At 41.3% G+C, this 21,744-nt stretch overlaps 2 protein-coding genes across 7 annotated transcripts in view; one reads left to right on the top strand and one right to left on the bottom strand.

Moving 5' to 3' along the window:
* lekr1 (leucine, glutamate and lysine rich 1) overlaps nt 1-8,096 on the top strand; it is a 100,446-nt gene extending 92,350 nt beyond the window's left edge. Inside the window, exons 13-14 of one of the 3 annotated variants that reach the window (XM_053234981.1) lie at nt 662-1,017; nt 7,406-8,096. In XM_053234981.1, the coding sequence (XP_053090956.1) occupies nt 662-1,000 (339 nt within the window). In that variant the 3' untranslated portion in view covers nt 1,001-1,017; nt 7,406-8,096. Of the gene's footprint in view, nt 1-661; nt 1,698-3,290; nt 4,885-7,405 lie in introns of those variants that run through there. The other 2 variants (XM_053234980.1, XM_053234979.1) reach the window with 2 other exon arrangements.
* A 3,562-nt stretch (nt 8,097-11,658) lies between these two features.
* On the bottom strand, nt 11,659-21,574 carry ccnl1a (cyclin L1a). Of its 4 annotated transcripts, XM_026927192.3 has the most exons (11): nt 21,069-21,415; nt 20,425-20,499; nt 19,767-19,876; nt 17,546-17,666; nt 17,126-17,190; nt 14,332-14,431; nt 13,510-13,614; nt 13,201-13,342; nt 12,994-13,105; nt 12,794-12,892; nt 11,659-12,536 (listed from the first exon to the last, which is right to left on the bottom strand). In XM_026927192.3, the coding sequence occupies exons 1-11, from the start codon at nt 21,318-21,320 to the stop codon at nt 12,116-12,118; spliced, it is 1,602 nt and encodes a 533-aa protein (XP_026782993.1). In that variant the 5' UTR covers nt 21,321-21,415; the 3' UTR covers nt 11,659-12,115. The 4 variants fall into 4 exon arrangements, 3 of the variants coding, with proteins under 3 accessions (XP_026782993.1, XP_053090957.1, XP_053090958.1); XM_053234982.1 differs by lacking the exons at nt 19,767-19,876; nt 20,425-20,499; nt 21,069-21,415 and adding an exon at nt 19,096-19,261; XR_004578328.2 differs by lacking the exons at nt 11,659-12,536; nt 12,794-12,892; nt 12,994-13,105; nt 13,201-13,342 and adding an exon at nt 16,848-16,861 and having other exon boundaries at nt 13,575-13,614; nt 21,069-21,574.
* Nucleotides 21,575-21,744: the final 170 nt, after the last annotated feature.

The following is a 21,744-nucleotide window of genomic DNA, read 5'->3' as shown; positions in this document are numbered from 1 at the left end:
GCAACACCCTGAATTTTCATTCATCATCAATAATTTCATAAAAATGAGATTCGTGAGATACTGAGGTTTAATGTCCTTTTACTTCTGGGGCACACACACACACACACACACACACACACACACACATACACACACAAGCACACACGCACACACACACACACACGCACACACACACACACACGCGCGCGCACACGCACACACACGCAGGATTTCACACACAGCATCGTGTAAACATTTATGGTTTAGCCGTAGCGTGTGTGAAGTTTGACCCGCTGCTGCTGCAGCACAGGAGACGCCTGAACACTTTCCTTTTTTCTCAGCTAAATATGCATCAGACCAAATTAATAAAATTCACCCTGAGATAAAGACAATTCCCTGAAAGGGAAAGAGCGCGGGACGTGAAAGAGGCACGTGCTTCCCGTAGCGTCTCATACTTTCACGTCATGGCATGTCAACTTCATCTCGCAAGAAAAAGAAGCTAATGTATGCTTCAAAATATCACTGGAAGTCGCCAGATGATGTCATCGGCTCATTTGCATATTCACTGAATCGTTGTATTATTTGCATATCAAAACGTGTTAAAGGATGATTTTCGGAAGAAACATTTTATTCTATATCCCTCTGCTTCCTTTCCTCTCCTCTCTGTGCTCTCTGCGTGTAGAACTGTCTGCTGCAGGAGACGGTGAGACGCGAGTGTGAGGAGCGAGCCGAGCTGACGGCCGCCCTGTGCCTGGCGAGAGAGCAGCTGCCGCGTGTCAGACAGACAGCGGTGAACTCCTCCATCGCCCACAGCTCCGCGTCGTCCTCCCTGCCCAGCCTGAGCGCAGGACACAGCCGCAGCGCCGTCACCGCTGGCAGGAGCACAGCGTCGTGGCACGGAAACTCCCGCCAGCCGCTGCCCGCTCTGCCCCGACTCGCCACAGAGAGACCCGCCCCACTCACCGGGACACACCATCGCGTCGGCACGGTGACGGGCAGGAAGCACAAACGCTCATGCTGAGGGAGAGGCTCTCACAGGTGTGTGTGTGTGTGTGTGTGTGTGTTATCACACGTCTGCACATGGAAGCTTACAGTATCTCAATTTTTAAATTTTTTTTTATTTCAAGATTAGGACTAATAATGACATTAATAGATGTTTAACTAATGCAATTTACACACTTGAAAGATGTTTAAATATGACTTTTTTTAAGGAATGTAGTGTTTAAATGCTTTTTAAATATAATAATGAGCAAATGTAGTGTTTAAATGCTTTTTAAATATAGACTAGCCTATCTTTAGCCTATTTTATACTGCTTCAGACAAAATGATCATTAACTTTAATGTTCTGTAGCTAAAAAAATTCTTTTTTTTAATAATTTAAGCCAAATTTCGGCTAAATCTAATATAGCTAACTGTTCACTATAGATGCGCACTACATAGGGTGTATCATAATGGTGTGTTAGCGCCTACGCAGTGCCATAGAATGTCATTTGAGATTCAACCACAGAAACAGTGATATGGTTCTGATGGTAATATCACTGTTTATGAAACACATGCTCATTTTTAATACGTAAATAAAATGTGTGTGAATAACGTACGCTATAATTGTAGCTAAAATTTCTAGACGAAGTATGTTTTGATATTCATTAGGTGAAGTAAAAAAGGGCTAGTTAAAGAAAATTTCCACAGAAACACATTCAGTGTTTATATTTATGAAATATTTAGTGATTCTGGTCAGATTTGTTAGTTGGCGCTGTATTTTCGTACATATTTCTGCGAGAAGTCAGTGCTTGTGTATCACTCTAACGTCACAGGGGGACAGTGTTACTGCTAGCGCAGTTACAGTAGCATATAATAAGAGGAAAATAAATAGTTTTCTTATATATCTTATAAAAAATATTAATAGTATTAGAGCAATGAAATTCATTCTAGTAGCTCTAATAGATAAGGAACATACACTGACGCTGGGAAGAGATTTTCTCTCAGACAGCTGACGGCATCTAATGAGGAGCTTCTGCCCACACACAGGTTGTGTGCAAGGGCATCTATCTGAAAGAGAGCACGCACACACACACACACACACACACACACACACACACACACACACACACACAGAGCATGCACGCATACACAATATCACGGAGAAACAGGAAGGAGAGAGTGTGACAACTGATCCCAAGCCACCCACAGATTTAAACACTCCCCACCTCCCTCAGTACACAAACACTTTCATTAACACGCACATTTATACACACACACACACACACACACACTCACACTCGCACTGTGAAACAAGAACCTTCTACAAGGACTTTAGCGCACATGCACTCCCTAGACACACACACACACACACACACACTAGCACATGGGAGCACAGGGAGTGTAAAGGTCTATCACACGCTCACTTACCTTCACAACCACTCCCACCACTAACACACAAACCCTGTACTGCCTCACACACACACACACACACACACACACACACACACATATAGATACACACACATTTCCTATTACTGCACTCAAGGGATGCAGGAATTAAAAATACAGATATTTAATATACTGTGTTTATGAGTGCTACATGTACTGTTCAGATATATAGAATAATACTAACACTAATAATACTACCTTGAGTTTCGCTGGATAAACTCCGCCATTTAGAGAAGCGAATCATTCTGTGTTTCATTATGAACGTTTTTCATTTACACTGATCATCTGCTTAAATACACTTCACTGCATAGAGTACATCTTCAGTGCAGTGAATTCACTCTGTCACGCTGCCTCGTAGCTGTGTTAGCTAGCTAGCTGTGCAAGTATTGCTAACATTAGCAAAATTTTGTTCGATGTTTTATATGTAAATACAAATTTGGACGTTTTCTTCCAGTTGAAGTGGAATCAGCAGTTTAGGGGAAAGTGCATGAGGATCAACTTTGTTGAAGTAATTTTAGCCATCTTTCGCCTCTAGCTACGTTCACATGTGCAGCGAAGGCAGAAATTCAATCCCAAATATGATGAACGCAACAGAAAAATAATGTGAAACGCTTGGATACTATAAGTACTGTACTGCTATATATAAAATGTGTGTGTGTGTGTGTCAATGACAGTCAGGTCTATACGTTTTTGGACAGTGACACAATTTTAGTAATTTTGCCGCTCTACACCACCATAATGGATTTGAAATGAAGCAATCAAGATGTGATTGAAGTGTAGACTTTCAGCTTTAATTCAAGAGGTTTAACAAAAATATTGTATTAATAGTTTAGGAATTACAGCCATTTTTGTACAGCCATGTAGTCCCTCCATTTTCACAGGTTCAAAAGTAATTGGACAATTGACTGATAAGCAGTTTCACGGCCTGTTTCCTCAAAACTTCAAGACAGATGAAGCAGATAAAAGGTCTGGAGTTGATATCAGGTATTTGGCAACTGTTCGACTGGAGCTACCAATATGAAGTCCAAGGAGATCTCAGTGCAAGTGAAGGAGGCCATCATTAGGCTGAAAAAACAAAACAGACCTATCAGAGAGATAGCAGAAACTTTAGGAGTGGCCAAATCAACAATTTGGTAAAAGAAGGAATACACTGTCAAGCTCAGCAACACCAACAGGCCTGGAAGACCACGGAAAACAACTAAAGTTCTTTCGTTTTTTTTTCTGCTATGTTGCTCACTTTGATGTCTAAGCTGTATATCGTTGTACTAATATTAAAGCTAGCAAACCAACTTGAGTGAACAAAGTGATGGTATAAACTAAGGCAGCTAACCTTACCTCAATTTCATAATAATTTATTTACAGAATAACTTTAGCGAACAGTTGAAGTAGTTTATTAAGGTTAGTCACTCCTTTTTAAACAGAACTCCACCGACAGAATGAGTTCAATTCAATTCAATTCAGTTTTATTTGTATAGCGCTTTTAACAATGAACATTGTCTCAAAGCAGCTTTACAGAACATAAGAAACAAAAAACATGCAAATAGAAACAAAAACATGCAAACAGTCCTAGATGTGAGACAGAATTATCCCTAGTGAGCAAGCCTGAGGCGACTGAGGCGACTGAGGCGACTGTGGCAAGGAAAAACTCCCTTAGATGATATGAGGAAGAAACCTTGAGAGGAACCAGACTCAGAAGGGAACCCGTCCTCATCTGGGTGACACCGGAGAGTGTGATGTCCTTTCTGCATTTACGTATAGTCATGTAGAATTTTATGTGTATATTAATTTGGAGGTTGTTGTCTTCCTCAAAGTCTACACAGGGTTGGCAGCGTTGCTTTGAATACCCAAGTGGAGCATAAACGAGCACTTCTCCATTCAGAGTAGGTGTAACTTACTGCAGGTGTCAGAGCTAGATGAACATCACGGAGAGCAGCGATCATTACACCTGTCAAAATTATACGACTGCAGTTTAGCCTTTTAATATTAATTAATATTAATTAATAAGGCTGTACTTGCCACTTTGAGTTAGCACTTAAGTTGCACTTCAAGCATCTTACAGCACGCGCACTCCTGGACCAAACAAGTAGAGTGTGCGTCACCTATGTGGGCGGGGCTTGAGGCGGACCTACCGTCCGACTGGCGACAATTTTCTCAAGATGGTTACTCCCATTTTGACCAAAAAAGCTGTCAAAACAACACAATGAGAGTGAATGGCGCCATGTTGTCCACTCATGTGTACAGTGTGAAAATCCTGGTGCTAAAGTATCAAATAAAGTCATCCTTTTAATGACCTGCCGTATTGTAATAAATGTCCCATTTGTGTCAGAGAAATGTTGTACGTCAATTTTATTTTTAAAAAAATTAGACTGATGCTGTAAAGGCTATAAAGATTAAAGTGGTTTTATAGTTTTGTTGTTTACAGTGCATGGTTTTGTGCGTGCGTGTGTGTGTGTGTGAGAGAAAGAGAGACGTGGAGGTTTCCTAAAAACTCCCTAGAAATCCCCTCCATAAAAGGATATTATTAGCACAGAAGATGTCAGTGTGCTGGTGGATGTGTCTGTGTATCTTATACGAAGGTCATTTCTCTAAATTTTGTGTCCCTTGGTACTTTGGAATCTGTGGGCACGCACGTACGCATGCACATACACACACACACACACGCACACACGCACGCATGCACTTACTATTTTTCTGAGAACTTCCATTGACGTAATTATTAATGCAGCTAATTATATATATATAAAATTATAATTATATATGCTACACCTAAATCTAGTTTTCTTCATGGGCACCAGCCAAATGTCCCCACGAGGTTAAAACCATCAGATATTCCCATACTTCTGGGGAACAAACCAAGATATAAAAACAAGCCCGCACACACACATACACACACATACACAAACGTGGTCCACATGCAGGTGTGACCTTCAACCCTGATGACTTTTATCCAGGACGGTGGTGAGCCCTCCATGGCTTTCTGTTCACGCTTCCTGCCCTCTGATGTCACACGCTTTTCCTCCCCACACAGCTTTAGTGCTAACCCTCATCATGGTCTGATTATTAAAGATAGAACACAGAACCATTCTCCACATCCTCTAGACAAATGTTCAAATACCAAACACACCTCATTGCTATAAAAATATACATAAATATTAAGCAAATATTTTACATTTACAGTTAATAATTTGGGTCGTGCTTTTTATCTAGAGTGACTTACCGCAATCCTAGCCTTTAAACTCACAACCTTTCAGTGAAAAGACGAAAAATCATGTTTTACCTCAACATTTATAACTTAATCTACTGATGAATGGAAAACAATAATCCTGACAAATTTTAAAGTTCTCACTTTGATCATCAGCATCATCCACATCAGTCCGTGTCAGGGATTAGAAACGGTTCAGGGAACAAAAACGAAAAACCGAAAATGAATGATATCTTTCATTAAACATAATTGAACGAAAACATGAACAAAATCACCTTTGACTTTGTTCAAAATCACAAAATTGTTCCAGAGTGAAACTATTATTTTAAAAAATGCTTAACAGGTTACTAATATTATTTTTCAGTTCCAGTGGGATTTCAAGAAAGTCTAGTCTAAACCTTTTCCCAGTATGCCTAAATTCCTGTCTAGAATTCATCACTTTCTAAGATATGCTGTTAGATAGCCGCTGTAGCGAGGGAAAATCTGTGTAGAGAGTGTTTTTCTACGATTATGCAAGCAACAAATCACACTTCAAAGTAGAATGATGCTCCGAAAATGTTAAGTTAATGTTAAGAACAACACATGATAATAACACATGACAGTGTGGATATATGAAAATAATCCACACCGGGGTGGTGTGATAAGACCCAACGCGAAGCGGAGTGCCGTTACCACCCTGAAATGGATTATTTTCATATAACTGTCTCTCATGTGTTGTTCTGTACTTATACCACAGCGTTTTGCCAGGGATTACAGTGTTCGGTTTATAAATGAACGACACGTCGCACATTTTAATGGTTTATAGTTAGATTCAGTGATGTGGAATGTCTGAGGGGCAAATTAGTTCCTGTTCTAGCAATGATAAACAGTGGTTCCCTCAGCATCTCTCTCTCTCTCTCTCTCTCTCTCTCTCTCTGTCTCCCTCTCTCTCTCTCTCTCTCTCTCTCTCTCTCTCTCTCTCTCTGGGAAACTTTGCACAAAGCACTATGACTGCTACAAATCGAGACGTCTTCCATAAATGTTAAATAAATGTCTCCTAACAAAAACATCACCACATCAACAATTATATGTTTTTTAAAATAATATTATTATTATTCTTAGATTATGTGGAGCATCCCTGTATATGAGCTGTTACTATGGAAACAATAACATATTAGAATGAGTGCTTTAATACTTTAATATAAACCTATAGATCATGTTACAGCTGGAAGCACTGGCCGAGCTGTGTTGTTATACAGGAATAAGTCACACCCTTTCTTTATTTCGTTAACCAGTTTCCAAATAAAAGATGTGGGGGTGGAAGAGCGGAGCAGAAACGTAAAAATGTCTCATCACCAGAGGTAAAAGTCACTTGCGGTGTTTAAACATGAGCCTCATCGTCATCTCTGATCTCTGATCACACATCAGTGGGGAAATAATCTCTGAGTCATTCACTCACTCCTGTTCTGTTGACTCAATTTCTAGTTATGTATTTTTATTCCGCCATTTAAACATTTTAACTGTCGTCTGCACGGAGTGTGTGAGCGCTCTTCTCTGTTTTGATGATGATATTGTGACGCCAGGAGCATCGTGTACATTTAATCACGAGCTACTTGAGTGGGTTTTCACTAGATACTTTAACTCATGTAGTTATTCACATGATTATTTTGTGCTTTAATTGAATCATCAGTATAAGTGACAGTATTTTACTTCAGGTTTTTTAGCTACGTTACTTTTTATTTGTTCTTCTGAGTAGCTTAAAGAAAAACAGTGCTTTATCTGATAGTGTAAGTTTGTGTTTTTTTTTTCTGACAGTTTCCAGTGTGACAGTTTCCACGTGACGTCCAGCAGGAGCAGAGGTCCGAGCAGAGTAAGGTGTGATGTTTACGAGCAGAGTAAGGTGTGATGTTTAAACAGGACAGATGTTTCACTTGATAAAAGCACAAGCCGTTATAAACAGAAGCAGGAGCATGAACACGCATCACACAGTTCTGCTTATCGTAACAGCACTGTGGTGACCTCGCGTGTGTGAGGACGCAGGAGGAATAGGAACCCCTGGCACCTGTGTGCGTGCGTGTGTATAAAGAGGAAACCCCGGGCTTGTGTATGTAGAAAAACACTCTTTGTTCAGGAAGCTCTGAGACGAGCTCTGTGCGTTAATTAGATTGGCTTATGATCATGTTGGCGAGGTGCAGGATGATGTGAGAAAAGGCTCAGGGGGGAAATGACTTTGCAGTTGGATGTGAATCGAGTATGTGACAAAGAGCGAGTGTGTGCACACACACACACACACACACACACACAAACACATGTGCACCAAAGTGCAGGCCTACACACCCTTCCCATAAATGAGGGTCATTGTCGAGCTGGAATGTACATACGTCAGGAGAGATGAGAAGCGTGTGTGTGATTAAGCAGCATTCCTTCATTCCTCCTGCTCACACACCCATGAACACCCAGCAAACAGTTAATGCTGCATGTGTGTGTGTGTGTGTGTGTGTGTGTGTGTGTGTGTGTGTGTGTGTGTGTGTGTGGGGATAATCAGGGAAATGGAATAATGCTAAAGGTAAAAGATGTGTGTGCATCTTTTTTTTCTTGAGTAGGGAATAAAACACTTCAGGTTGTGGTGTTATAGAAAAATAATCAACAACAACAGGGTGGCGTGATCAAGCGGAGTTATCAGTACCACCATAACGTTAATTATTCTCCTCTAACGGCGCATCCCAAAGTGTTTTATTCCTCTCATACTACGGTGATTTTCTAATGCTTATATATATATTTTTTTATTAATTAAAGAACACATCATACTTTTTATCCATTTAAAGTTACATTTAATGTTGAATAACATCTAATATACTTCACTTGTTACAGCAGCTCTAAAGAGTTGTTCCTTCTTTTTTCCAGCCTCACTTTTGTCTCTCTCTTAAAGTTAATAAGACAAAAGAAACGCAGCTTGTCATGTTTGCTCCTCCGTCCTGAAGATGTCAGAAAACTCAATTACAGCTTTACCTCTGACACTGGAGACTCCTTCCACAAATGTTAAACAAAAGTCTCTTTACAAAAAAACTATTAAACCATATCAACAATTACACACATTTTTTTTTTTAGTCTGTTTATATGGAGTGTCCACTGAGACTGAGCTGTTACTATAGAAACGATAATGTATTAGAACAAGTGCATTAATATAAACCTGCTACTACTGTCTGAGCTGCTGTTATAGAAAACTAATCAACACCAATTCATTCTGACTAATCAGAATCAGATCACACAGATTGCTTTTTTGTACAAAAGGAATAACTATTTTTAGATATCGTCCAGTCGAATCAGACTCCCAGTAAAGAGCTTCACACTGTGTCGGGGTGGAATCGATATGAATACGGAGTGTTTTTATGTATTAAAGGTTTATATTTTAGAGCTTCCTCTGCACTGTGCATCTGTGCGATTCATCCGTGTGCTAGAACAAAGTGTCTGAAACGGTGAATAAAACCTCACGTAGGCGTCCTGAGCCCCGAGCGTCAGACACACAGAAGGATGGAGAGCCGTGTGTGTGTATGTGTGTGTGTGTGTGTGTGTGTGGGAGAGTAAGGCACACAGAGACGTGATAGGTTTTATGGTGCTTGTGTTCTTGTCCTCTGACACAGCGGAGGAGGGAGAGGAAGACTGCCGTACAGGGCAGCAGGAACGACGGCCTCCCACCAGCCTTCTGTTAAACGAGGGAAAGAGTGGGAGCGCATGAGCGTCGGAAGATGTGGAAGCGGAGGAGAAGAAAAGATCAAGACGTCGGATCATAATGCGTGAAGAGAAGATCGTTAAAGGTCGGTTATGGCTGCTGGGAGGCCGCAGAGTCGGAAAAGAGAGAAACCACGTTCGGGGTCGTGTGTGAATTTAAAGCAGAGACACAGAGAAAGAGATAAGCGTTTAAATGAAAACATGAGCTGTGTGTGTGTGTGTGTGTGTGTGTGTGTAAATCGCAGCCAGATGCTGAGTGTAGGAGCACCACAGGAGAGGAATGAGAGACGTGCGAGCTGTTAGGAACAGTCTGATCATCACACATTAAAGGTGTTTTTAAAGCAGAGCGTTCTTATTAACTGTGTAGACACTCACAGAACTCACATGGAGCAAAGACCCGTGATAAAGAAACACTCCATCCTGAGCACCTTCTTTATAATTAACATCTTTACTGTGTCCAAGATTTATTTTAGAATGAAATTCTGAGATTTTTTTTTAGTTTCTTCGACATGTCGATCTACTCCAAAGCTTCACCTCTCATCCTAACACTGCTAATAATCACAAGTCATCCCAACTAGCCGAGCCGAGTCTCTGCTGTCCTGTAGCTGCATTGCATTCTGGGACTTTGACTCCAGCATTTGTCCCAACGTCTCCACTGTAGGATTCTGTGTAGGATTTCTCATTAATGTGACGCTGGAAAATGAGTGAGAAAAGAAGCTGTTTTGTTTTTAGGAGCTCACAGAGAACCTGCTGATTTTTTCCCCCTTTTATTATACACCAGCAATAACGCTGTTCCCCCGTGTGTTAGAACAAACCGTAAACTTCTCACAGGAATGATGAACATACAGCGCCAGCCAACAAATTAGCACCAGAAATTAATAAATGCATATATAATCACAAATATCTCGATATATTCACATTTAATGTTTCAGTTTTCCTTTAAGCAGAAGGTAATGTGCTTCGTGGTAGTGATAATGACTTCATCATGTAGCGAATGGTTATTTATGATGTTCATACATCACAGAACACAAACACAAGAGATTACTAGCAGTTATTTCATTTGGTGGAGGTATTTTGTGTAATGCTGGCTTGTAGGGACAGGAGCATTCTCTTGTTCGTAAGAACTGTATCTCAGCAACACAAAGCTGGGATAAAACCATACATCTGATAACGCTCTCACTGCTTGGGTTAGCAATTGAGGGTGACGTCATTTAGCACAGCAGGAGCCAATGAGCACAGAGTTGACCTCAGTCTGACAAACAGGAACAAACAGAAACAAATAACAAGCGGCGGTGCAGTGCAGTGGTGCCCTCTGCTGGCCGAGCAACAGCACGTCATGAGCTTATCGCTACTGCTGCTCGGGGTGATGAAGTGAATAAAACTCACTGAGGGATAGTTATATTCTAACAACATGCTGAAAGGAATAAATCAGAGGATTATGTTCTTGATTGCTTTCAGAAGTAACTCGATTTTTGTGCCACAAGTAATCTTATTGTATATCAATCAATATAAAAATCATATATCAATATATATATAAAAATCAATCAGTATTGTTATTAGATTTTATATTCTATATTTTACAAATCTGAATCCTGGAGCACATCTTTTTTCAAATTTCTAAATTAAATTTGATTGTTTCACATATTTTAGTCATCCAGTAAATGCTGGCACACCTTTTAATGGTGAGTTGTTTGTCCAGCTATCATATGCCTTATTTGTAATATTTAAACTAATATGTTTATTATTTATAATATGTAAACTATTTTGCAGCATTGTTTTTAGACTTTACTAACCATTTTGTGATTCAGATTAGACCTGGGTTGTATGATGATGGAATGTTGCTACTGCTGCAACACCTGTTTATAGCTGCTTATAAGTGAGAACCTGTTTCATGGATGTTTCACAACTTTAACTCTAACTATAAAGGGATAAAAAGTGTGACGCCATTAGTCAATTGGCAATTTGCTGCGAAATAAAAGGGGAAGAAATAAAAAAAACACTTCAGGACACGCTGTAATAGGAAAATAACCAACTTCAGGGTGGTGACAGTAACGCCACTTCATCACATCACCATCACTGATTATTTTCCCGTAACAGGATGAGTTTTATTCCTTACGTATCACTGAAAACCACTGACATTCTCTCAACAAGCAGCTGATTTGGATGTTAATTTTGTAATTGAGTAAGCACTGACAGGACTCTAAACGCCTTAGTTAGAAATCTGTTACTGCTAGAAACATGTGATTTCAGTGAAATCAGTCCTACTCACTGTATAAAGGCGAGTGAAACTGAGAAAGTGCCCCCCAGTGGAGGTGTTCATGTAAAGACAGGACACCACATGCAGTAGAATAAGTCACTTTTTTATTGAGTAAAAATTCAAGATGAACATGTGCAGACTAAAACCAGTGTAACAAATTCACCACGATTGAAGAAAATGAAACGTCTGCATCTCGCTGTAAAAAAATATGGTCTATTCCACCTGTAGAGCAAATGTCCTCTGTAAATATATGTATATGCAAAGTCTTGATGTCTTTCCTGAACGGTTCATTTAAATTAGTGACACCTCAACGTCCCGACCCCAACTGTTCAACAAAAGGCTGCTTTTATAAATCAAAGCATTCTCTGTAATACATTAGCATTTATCTCAGTCTTTACACTGTAAATATGTACCAGTCCTTCACTTTACATTTCAACTAAAAGGTTTGCCAAGACAAAGGAAAAAAAGAAAAAAAGGAATAAAATGTAAAACGAGGGAATTTATGGTCAAACACAGCACGCGGGCGGAGCCGGTCGGGGTCAGCGGCGATGGCGGCTGTGGCCCGAGTGGCTGCTGCTGCTGTGGTGTTTGCTCTTGTGAGAGCGCTCGTACGAGCGTGATCTCTCGCGCCGGTCTCTGTGGTGCCCTCCGCTCCCGCTTCCACGCTCGTGCCGGTGTTTTTTAGACGTCAGGTCGGCGGAGGTGCGGTCACGCTCCCTCTCGCGCTCCCTCTCCCTCTCTCGGTCTCTCGGCTTGCTGCCGGATCGCGAGCGCTTCCTCTTGTGTCCGTGGCGAGAGTGGAGCTTCAGGTCGTCCGAGCGCTGTTTGGCTTTGAGGTGAGGCAGGAGAGGAGACGGGGCGGCATGGTTAGAGTGTCGCCGTGGAGACGGGCTGCGGCTGTGAGAGCGGCTGCGTGAGCGCGAGCTGTAAGTACCCGAGCGACTGCGTCTGCTGTTGTAGCTGAGAGAGAAAAGACTTCTTAAACATACACACTTTCAAAAATATGCCACAAAGATCAAACTTGTGGATAATAAAAAAATAATCAAATTTTACAACTAAATTGTATTATTTAATTAGCATAACTATGCTAGCAGGGAGCAATATGACCTGATGTAAATCATACATGTTAATAAAGGGTTAGAATGGGAGCATGGACTCCAGGTGTGTGATGCTTTGTGAGCGTGATGTGTTGTGCTGCAGTTAAAAACGGTACTCACTGTCGTCTTGGAGAGCGTGATCTGGACCGAGAGCGTGTTCTCGAGCGAGAGCGGCTCCCACTCCGACTGTTCCGACCAAGTTTACTTTCCTTCCTGAGCCTGAGACAGAACAATTTGTAAGTTATTTCTGAATGTACTTTTTTTTTTAAAAAAAAAAAAATAAGACAAATTACCTGACAGAGCTTCCTGAACACACTCACCCGTTGTGAGGACTCTTGGAGCCCTGTGCCCGATCTTCGGCTTCCTTCTTCACCGCTTTGAGCAGCTGAGGGTTTGGAGATTTCTCATCCACCTTCATCACACTGGGAGAACCTGCAGGATCAACACAAACGCAACGTCAGCACTCAAAAGTTCCGGCACAGCTGAACAAACACGTTAAAAAAAAAACGAAGACTCGTAGGTCGTACTTGGTTTAGATGCAGGAGAAAAGCCGCCAAGCGTGGAGAGCGCGGGAGTTCCGTCCGGGTTCAGCCCCTTGGCCTTCAGCTTCGCCTCCTGCAGAGCCACCTTCCTCTTCTCCACCTCCCTCTCAAGGAACTCGTAGTTTGGCTGAGAGCAGAACACACAAACAGGACGTGAGCAATACACAGCGTGAAAACATGAACATGACACCACAAAGAGTCAACTAAACTTGCATCTTTATGAATGTGAAGGTCAGGACAAAGTCATCTAAACACTCTGAGTCATAATAGACTTGGGAAAGAGGCAGTGTGTACCTTCTTTCTTGTATACAGCTTCAGAGTAGTGATACAGATGTCCTTGATCTCCTCCTCTGTGGCTCCAAACAGGAGATACCAGTGCGGCCGAGTTGGAAGAGGAATCTGAGATGGACCGAGGGACGTGCATGTTAAAGACTGGTACATTCACAGTCACAATCAGCACTTGTATGTGAATATTTTATGCTGTTTCCTTACATGCCTTCTATTATTCTGTATGTGCTGTAACCAATTTTCCATTTCTGTTTTATGCAGTTTACTCTAATGCATTACAAAAAGCAATGGAAATCATGAGGTCACGTCGGTTTCACTAAACAAGCCACCCAATTTTAATAAATAAATTTTAATAGACTTCCCTTCATGTAAAAAAACCAATGACTGCAAATTACAAACACCTCAACCCCAACCCAAACCCCTTCCTCTGGTAAACCAGTGTTGAATGTCCAGCATTTGCATATTGAAACTAGTGTTATTGTGGCATTAACTACATTCAGTTCAATCTGTACTGTGCTTTTAACAACAGGTATTGGTGTAAAGCAGCTTTACAGAAATCAGAATGTAGATTTAGATCCCTAATGATTTAGCCAGGGACGAGAGTGGTGAGGAGAAACTCTGAGATGACATGAAGAAACCTGAACTCAAAGAGAACCCTTCAGCTCTTGGGTACAAACCTACAGCATCCAGATATTTAGCACGCTCCATTTCTTCAAAGAACGCAGTAAGTTATAGCACAACAGCCCGTTGAGTAATAGTAAAAGAAGACAATAGTGCCATTACATGTATAAAATAAATCTGAGAATGAAAGATGGACTACGAACGTACCTGAAGAGCTCGAGCTGCGAGGTAAATGCAGGCACAGGCGATGGTCTCGGCTTGAAACCGCACGAACACGTTGGTCCGCAGGCTGTCGTTCATGTAGTTCCTGCGACACAAAAGGTGAAGCACAACATTGCAGATGTCTCCCTGAGCTCCAGCCCCTGACATACCCCACATCCCTCTTCCCATGATGCAGTGTGTTCATGACACGTTTAAGGAGACTCGTGTTTAGCTTTGTCCATTCCCTCCCTCTTTAATCTCTGTCTCTCACTCCTGGCTGCCTGAACATGAACATTGGCAGTTTTTTCCTTTTCTTTTTTTTTTTTTTTAAATACACATACATGCAGAACAGATGAGAGCGTGTTCACACTGGAATGGTTCACTCGAATCCTGGACACAAGCATTAACAAAGAGAATGACCCCCACCCCCCAATAAAAAAAAAAGAAAAGAAAGAAAAAAAAAGTCCTGATTTACTGCCTGCACATGCAAAGAGCTTTAAAAGAAACTACGATCACAGAGGTTTCATGCAAATCAGGTAATTTAACTATAAGCTACGATGCAAGCGTCCAATCCCATCTGTTTTTGCCTGAGACTCGTGAAACGTCGGATGCCGCGTTACCTGCAACGATGGGTTGAGCTGCCTTTTGGCAAATGCAAATGATGAGGCTGATAATGTGAAATGGGGAGACAGAAGGAGCTGGTGGCTGCAGAACACAGATCACGGATGATATCATGCAACTCGACACGCGACAGCATGCGCCGAAGGGCGACGAAAGAGCAAAAGCACAGCTAGGACAGCAGCAGCTACCCAAAGAACGGACCAACAAGCGTCTCCTGAGATACACAGCTAACTACCAGATAGAAGACAGGTCGAATAAGACACAAGCTGTAGGATTACAATGCGCTCCGAATACATTAAGGAATGACGCACGATGATGTGATTTTATCCTCAGAAGCTGCTTATGAACATCAGAAATAACCGCTAAAGTAGTTACTTCACAGATAAAGACAACTGGCACCAGATTAACCTTCAGGCTCTTTTACTTAAAGGAAAACTCCACCCTGAAACATATTAAATGCATTTGTATTGAATGATTTGTGGTTCTGGTGCTAATTTGCAGGTTGGTGTTGCATTTTTGTTAGCACTGTGAAAAGTGTGCTCTCCCTGATGAGCTTGTGTAGTTACCAAAAAAAAAAAAAAATCTCTCAAACATTTTGAAAAGACTTGTGGCCAAGTATGGTGACCCATACTAGGAATTTGTGCTCTGATTTTAACCCATCCAAGTGCACACACACAGTAGTGAACACACACACACAGTAGTGAACACACACACACCGTGTACACACACCCGGAGCAGTGGGCAGCCTTTTTTTGCTGCAGCGCCCGGGGAGCAGTTGGGGGTTCGGTGCCTTGCTCAAGGGTCTCACCTCAGTCGTGGTATTGAGGGTGGGAGAGAGCGCTGGTCATTCACTCCCCCCACCTACAATCCCTGCCGGACCTGAGACTCGAACCCACAACCTTCAGGTTCACCTTCGGGTTGCAAGTCCGACTCTCTATCCATTAGGCCACGACTGCCCCCCCAATATACCCATAGAGGATAATTTGGTCTTTTTTTTCCTCCAACTGTCAGCTCCTAAAAACTCACCATTTTCCACTGACATATAAATGAGAAATCAAGTGGAGAAGTAGTGGAGAAGTTGGTGCAATCTCTGGACTGAAGGTCCCAGAATGCAATGCAGCTACACGTTAAGGCAGAGACTCGACTCGGCTAGTTAGCTACGACATGACAAGTACTAGCATTAAAGTTGACGCTTTGGAAGCTGATTTGTGAGCAGAGTGCACAGATGAGGGAGCTGGACAGACTAAAGCGCCGCCGCATCGCTCTCTTTAGGTACAGCAAAAATCCCACTGCACCACTATCAGCGGGTAATCAAACGGCATTGTGGGTAACGGAGGAAACTGTTAACCAAAGTGAAAGTAGGTCAAGTCAGTGAAAGATGTTAATTTGTTAAATATACAGAGTTGTTCAGGGCGGATTTCTCCTTTAAAGCCTAAACGTTTATAAGACGTGGAGCTCATGCCCTGACGTGATGAGGAAAAAGGAAACCGATCCTTGGTGCAGGATGATCCCTGGAAGACACATTTCTAGAAACCACATCAGTGTGAACACACAATACATATGTACATTTAACTACCAAAAAAAAAAAAAAAAGAAAAAGAAAAAAAATACCACTGTTCAATACCTACTTGCTTTGCTGGTAAACTTCAGTTATAAATGTGGAATTTATACTAAATAAAAGGGACAAAAAGTCTTGTAGCAAAACAAAAAATACAAATCCTTCTGGATAACCCCAAGAAAACAAGATGATGCTGCCAGATGGAAAAGGCCCCCTTCAGTGATTCTCGGGCAGAGAGCTCTCACTGGATTGGCCGTCTCGAGACGGGCAGCCAATGGGGGGGCAGATTCCTGGGGTCATGTGGTTGGAGGAGCAGAGTTCAGAGGTTCTTTATGACACTTACCATCATGGACTACCCTTTAATCAAAGAGTAGAGAGAAAGGACAAAGTTAAACTGAGATCTCCGTTTGAGTGTTTTATGAAATTACAGAGAAAAATTGTGGGGAAATAAAAGGAAAACAAAGACATGTCTGAGTGAAGACAAACAATTCCATCATCAGGTATAGGGAAAAGACTTTATTTATTTAAAGAAAAGAAAAGAAAAAAATAAAACTGTACAGAGCAAAGGGTTTAGTGCTGACTACACAAAGAGCTCCTAATAGAGTGCGGTTGTACACTCACCAAGCTGTCTGGACCAGTGTTTGGTTCTTCTCACACTCGAGGACCTGCAGGTACATGACGATGATCTGAAACCGGACAACAGCACAGGTTATGCCACGGCAAGGAGCGGTCGGAAGGCACAGGTGTGCCAACCACAAGTGCATCAGATCCTGACCTGATTTACGTCAATGTGGAGAATGTGGGCATGCACTGACGTCTACATGTCAACTGTTACGTCTGTGTGTTTTGTTTAAAGTTGGCAAATGCAGTCGCTGAGGTTTTATGCTGCACACAATTTTAGCATCTTCCTGCTCTACTGACTTCAACAGTCCACAAAGGGCTTGATAACCTGACAATGGGCTGGCTATTACTGTGTCGTGTGTGAGAGTAGAGTGATGAGGAAACACTGAGAAAGCACGATGTGTGTGATGTGGGACTCACCTTGTGCGGATGCTTGACGTGGACACAGAAACCCAGCTCCTTCAGCACACGTCGCTCAGCTTTGATCACCTGGTTTTTCGTGTTTATGTAGTTCTGATCAAGTATCAATGGGCTTGCACTCCTGATTCATAAAGGAATGAAAATACGGTTGTTTTCCCCAACCCAATTATGTCTCAAAAAAATGCCAGAGTGCCTTTTTGTTTGTTTCAGTTTAAACAAAGCAAAAACAAAAGTAGCTTTTTTTTCCCCTTTCCAACCAACTAAAGGCAACAGGCCCATTTGCTTTTTTTTCTCTCTCTCTTTTTTTTTTTTTTTGAGTCCTGTAATTTCAGTAGAAGACTGTTAGCCCTACCACAAGTGACAGTGACGCATAGACTAAGACATAAATTTCCTCTTACATCACAGCTTTACCAAAAACAGCACACCTCTGAAGCCCTGTAACATTATAAAGGGAGAGACATTTCTACCAGAAGACACATAAAAAGCCATTTAGACAGAATTCCAGCCCTTCAGGAACAGTGAATAAAACTTTATACAGGACTTGGAGCCATTTCCCCCATTTTCCGGCATCTGGAAAATAGCTCCAAAGCGTCCACAGAGATAAAAACACTCATGTGACAGTGAACAGGAATTAAATTTAAAAAATTGTATCATGAAATCTACTTCTCTACCTACATCATAGGAAAACTTTTAAGAGTCCTAACAAGCCGTAAAGAATCCTAATAAGAGGGAAAGATGAAAAGATATGTGACAGAACTTTCGTGCAAGACAAACAGCTACAAATATATAAATATATTTATATATGGATGTGTAAATGGGTTAAATAGACATAGGGGTGCAGTTTTGGGACTGAATAAACAAAATCTCTTTCAAAATAATCAAGCATGGTGCTAAAACACTGCAGAGGCTCTCACGGACAAAAACAGATTCTCCACTTCTGGAGACAAAAAATACGGAATTTAAAATCGATAAGTTACAAGTGAACATTTCACTGTTAAAAAGGTTAAATTTGGACTAAATACAAGTTTGAGAAAGGGTGCCATTATTAAAACCTAATGATTACTATAACTTCATAATGATCATCGTTGTTAATTATTAACAACGATAATAATGTTATTACCATCAACAATAACATTATAGTGCTTACTGTACTACTGCTATTATTATTTTTTAGTGTTTTAAAATAGCATTATGTATTTTATTAGCAGAATTTAAAAAGTGCTGATAATGTTAATGATGTTAGAAGCCCTGCATGGATGCACTGATATTAACCATGAACTGAAAAAGAACGAAAGAAAAGAAATAAGCCGCTAATTTAACAGGATGCCAGTGGTGCTAATTTTAATCAACAGCTCTCTGAGGACCCTGTCGAGTGGAACTTAAATGAACGTCCCTAATCTAAGGTGTGTTTTTTTGTGAAAGCTGTGATGTCTGAGGTGTTTCTCGGTCTGTCTCGCTGCTACAAAGATAGCATCATCACCTGCGTTAGAGACCACAAGCTTAAACTGAGCTACAGGAGTGAGCCAGACGCTGTGGGACCAGCGGCCAACCTTTTGTGGTCCCCGAGTCTCCCAGTGAGCGCGTTCAGAGCACTGGCGCCTCCCAGGGGAGCGGGGGGAGAGCCACGCCTCACTCGCTCGCACTGTTGCCATGCCGACTGCTTCAGCTCTACGTACCATTCCACATCACCCAGGCTTTGGTAAATGTAGCTGGTCGCTGTTAGTTGGTTGCAAGGGAAAAGAGAATTCAAGTTAATACCACAGTCTTTATTCAGCTGAACAGCCCTATCACCCCTCCCACTATTAATGTATCTATAAACCCAGTTATTTATTAACCCTCTGTTAAACGTTATGACTCTAAATGATTAGGATGCTTTTTTTTTTTTTTTTTTTTTACGTGTGCAGGTAAGCAGACGATTATCTTGCTCTTACTACCATTTATGACAGATGATGAAACTGAAAAGCCTTAAAATGGTTTAGAGTACAGAAATCAAACAAAATGGCACTCAAATTGGCATATTATATAAAAAAATAATAATAACAACAGCACAGAGACTAAATCACAGTTAGCAGGTTTAAAGTATACCTGATTCTCTTATGTAAAGTGATGATGTTACATGTTAAACAAAGACAACTCTGTCGAGGTGAAAGGTTTTGCTGGCACGAAGAAAACAAACAGGAACAGTTACAGGAAAATAGTGAGAGTGCGACTGCATGCTTACCTTTTTCCTCTGATCTGCCTCAGATGATGAAAGACATTGATCACGTCCCTTATTCGACGTGGGGCTTCTTCGATCTTTGAGGCCAGATTGATACAGGCCATGGCAACAATCTGAACAGGGAAAATAAAGTGAGGCAATATTGCGCTGTGAGCATCACACACACTTTATTCCTTATCTGTGTTAAAATTAATTACACATCATGACATATTGTGCTGTTTAATCCAGATTTCTGAATTATTCTTTGTACTGGTAGGACATGTTGTAAAGCCTGCATTGGGTTTTGGTTGCTTAACCACACACACACACACACAAAATAATAATAATAATAATCTTCCCTCATGCACTTTTTTTTAAAAAAAGAAAAAATAATAATCTCTCATGCACTTGTTTTTTAATCTGCAATTAAATTTTTCACCCATACTGAGACTTTAAGTGTTAAAAAAAAATACTTTCTTATTCAAGTAAGTACTTTAACTACATATACTTAGTATTAATAATTAATTACAGTCAATACAGTAAGTTTGGACTTTGGGTTTTACAACATGGCCGCCAGAATGAACGTCGTGGTTACGCGCACGCGCGCGCGCGCACACACACACACACGGCCTAGTTAGCCAATAACAAGGAGAAAATAAACTCAGGTTAACTCACTCCTTACCTCAAAACTGTGTTTCACAAATGACTTCGAGTAAAAAAATCGATGAAACAGCACTTGCCCGGTTGCCATTGCCACCTGTAAAATATAAAACAATCCAAATTCATTTTCCTCAAGAATTAGCCGAACGCTTCAACGTCCGCCATTTTGTTTTTGTCTAGCCAGGTAGCTAGCTCACCTAAAAAAAAACGTCATTCCTAAGGAATAATTTAACATATATTAAGTTTTAAAAAAGTATATATTTTAGTTAAATGCTCACCATGCACTGGAAACCTTTAAAACTCACACATTATTTTATATAAATGACATTTCAACCTGTATCAAGCTAATTATCCACGTTAACTAGCTTGTTAGCTGCGTTGTTTTCTCCCCACCCGTTTTCAGACAAGCCCCGCCTTCTGTGCTGCGATTGGTTCAACAGGCCACACGTGCGCGACAGCTGTAGCTTCTTCGCTCTCTGATTGGTGGTTCAACCCGTGAGTAATCTGTAGTAGCCAATCAAGAAGGCAGCTTTGCCGGAATACAGGTGAGCTGTCCTGTCTCCGTCGGCTAAGTAATGGAGGTTCCTCATTGCGCCGACATTTTAAACAGCTACGTTGTCGAACAGATTTAGACACATACTAAGCATTCATGATAGACTGATATACCTGTGGTAAACGTAGAAGTATCCCGGCTGATTGTATGAGCTCGCAGCCGAGGATACGGAGGTCGGTTTCGGTGTGCAGGTCCAGGCCGTCGAGCATAGACGGAGTCGGGGAGAGCTTTTCCTCCGGGATTAACGAGTTATCTATAGTGAGGAAGACTTCAGAATAAACCTTATCGCCTATAAGAATACCCTCGTTGGTCGTAGCGCTGTTCGGCGCGGTAGGAACCGGAGCTGAAGCCATTGTCGCCTCCATCGAAGTACGAAGCCGAACCCGGTCACCGAAAATACAAAGAAGTGCTCGGCTAAGGGCGGAAGTGTGACGCGCTCGTGACGTATCTCGCCTGCCGCATCACACAGAAACTCAGCTTAGTAGATAAACATCCGCGTTCCATTTGTACCAACAAATAGATCCAAACAAATAATTTTCTGCTCATGTTATGGGAAATAAATACATTTCACAACAACATTACACCAGTATCGTGTATGTGTGTATTGTAAAATTAACCAGTATTACTTTTTAAACTAGATATATTTGTTTTCTCTTTCTAATATGTGTCTGTAACGGAAGTTCCAGTGACGTCGATTCCAGGAACGCGCGAGAGCTCTCGGGTTGACCGCAGCACCTTGCGCAAGTCTGTGTAACCCTCCGCGAAAACGTCAACACGCATACTACGGTA

This window comes from Pangasianodon hypophthalmus, chromosome 6, assembly GCF_027358585.1.
Source record: "Pangasianodon hypophthalmus isolate fPanHyp1 chromosome 6, fPanHyp1.pri, whole genome shotgun sequence".
NCBI classification, from domain to species: Eukaryota; Metazoa; Chordata; class Actinopteri; order Siluriformes; family Pangasiidae; genus Pangasianodon; species Pangasianodon hypophthalmus.
Note: the sequence above shows the minus strand (reverse complement) of the source record. Positions and strands in the feature narration are given on the sequence as shown.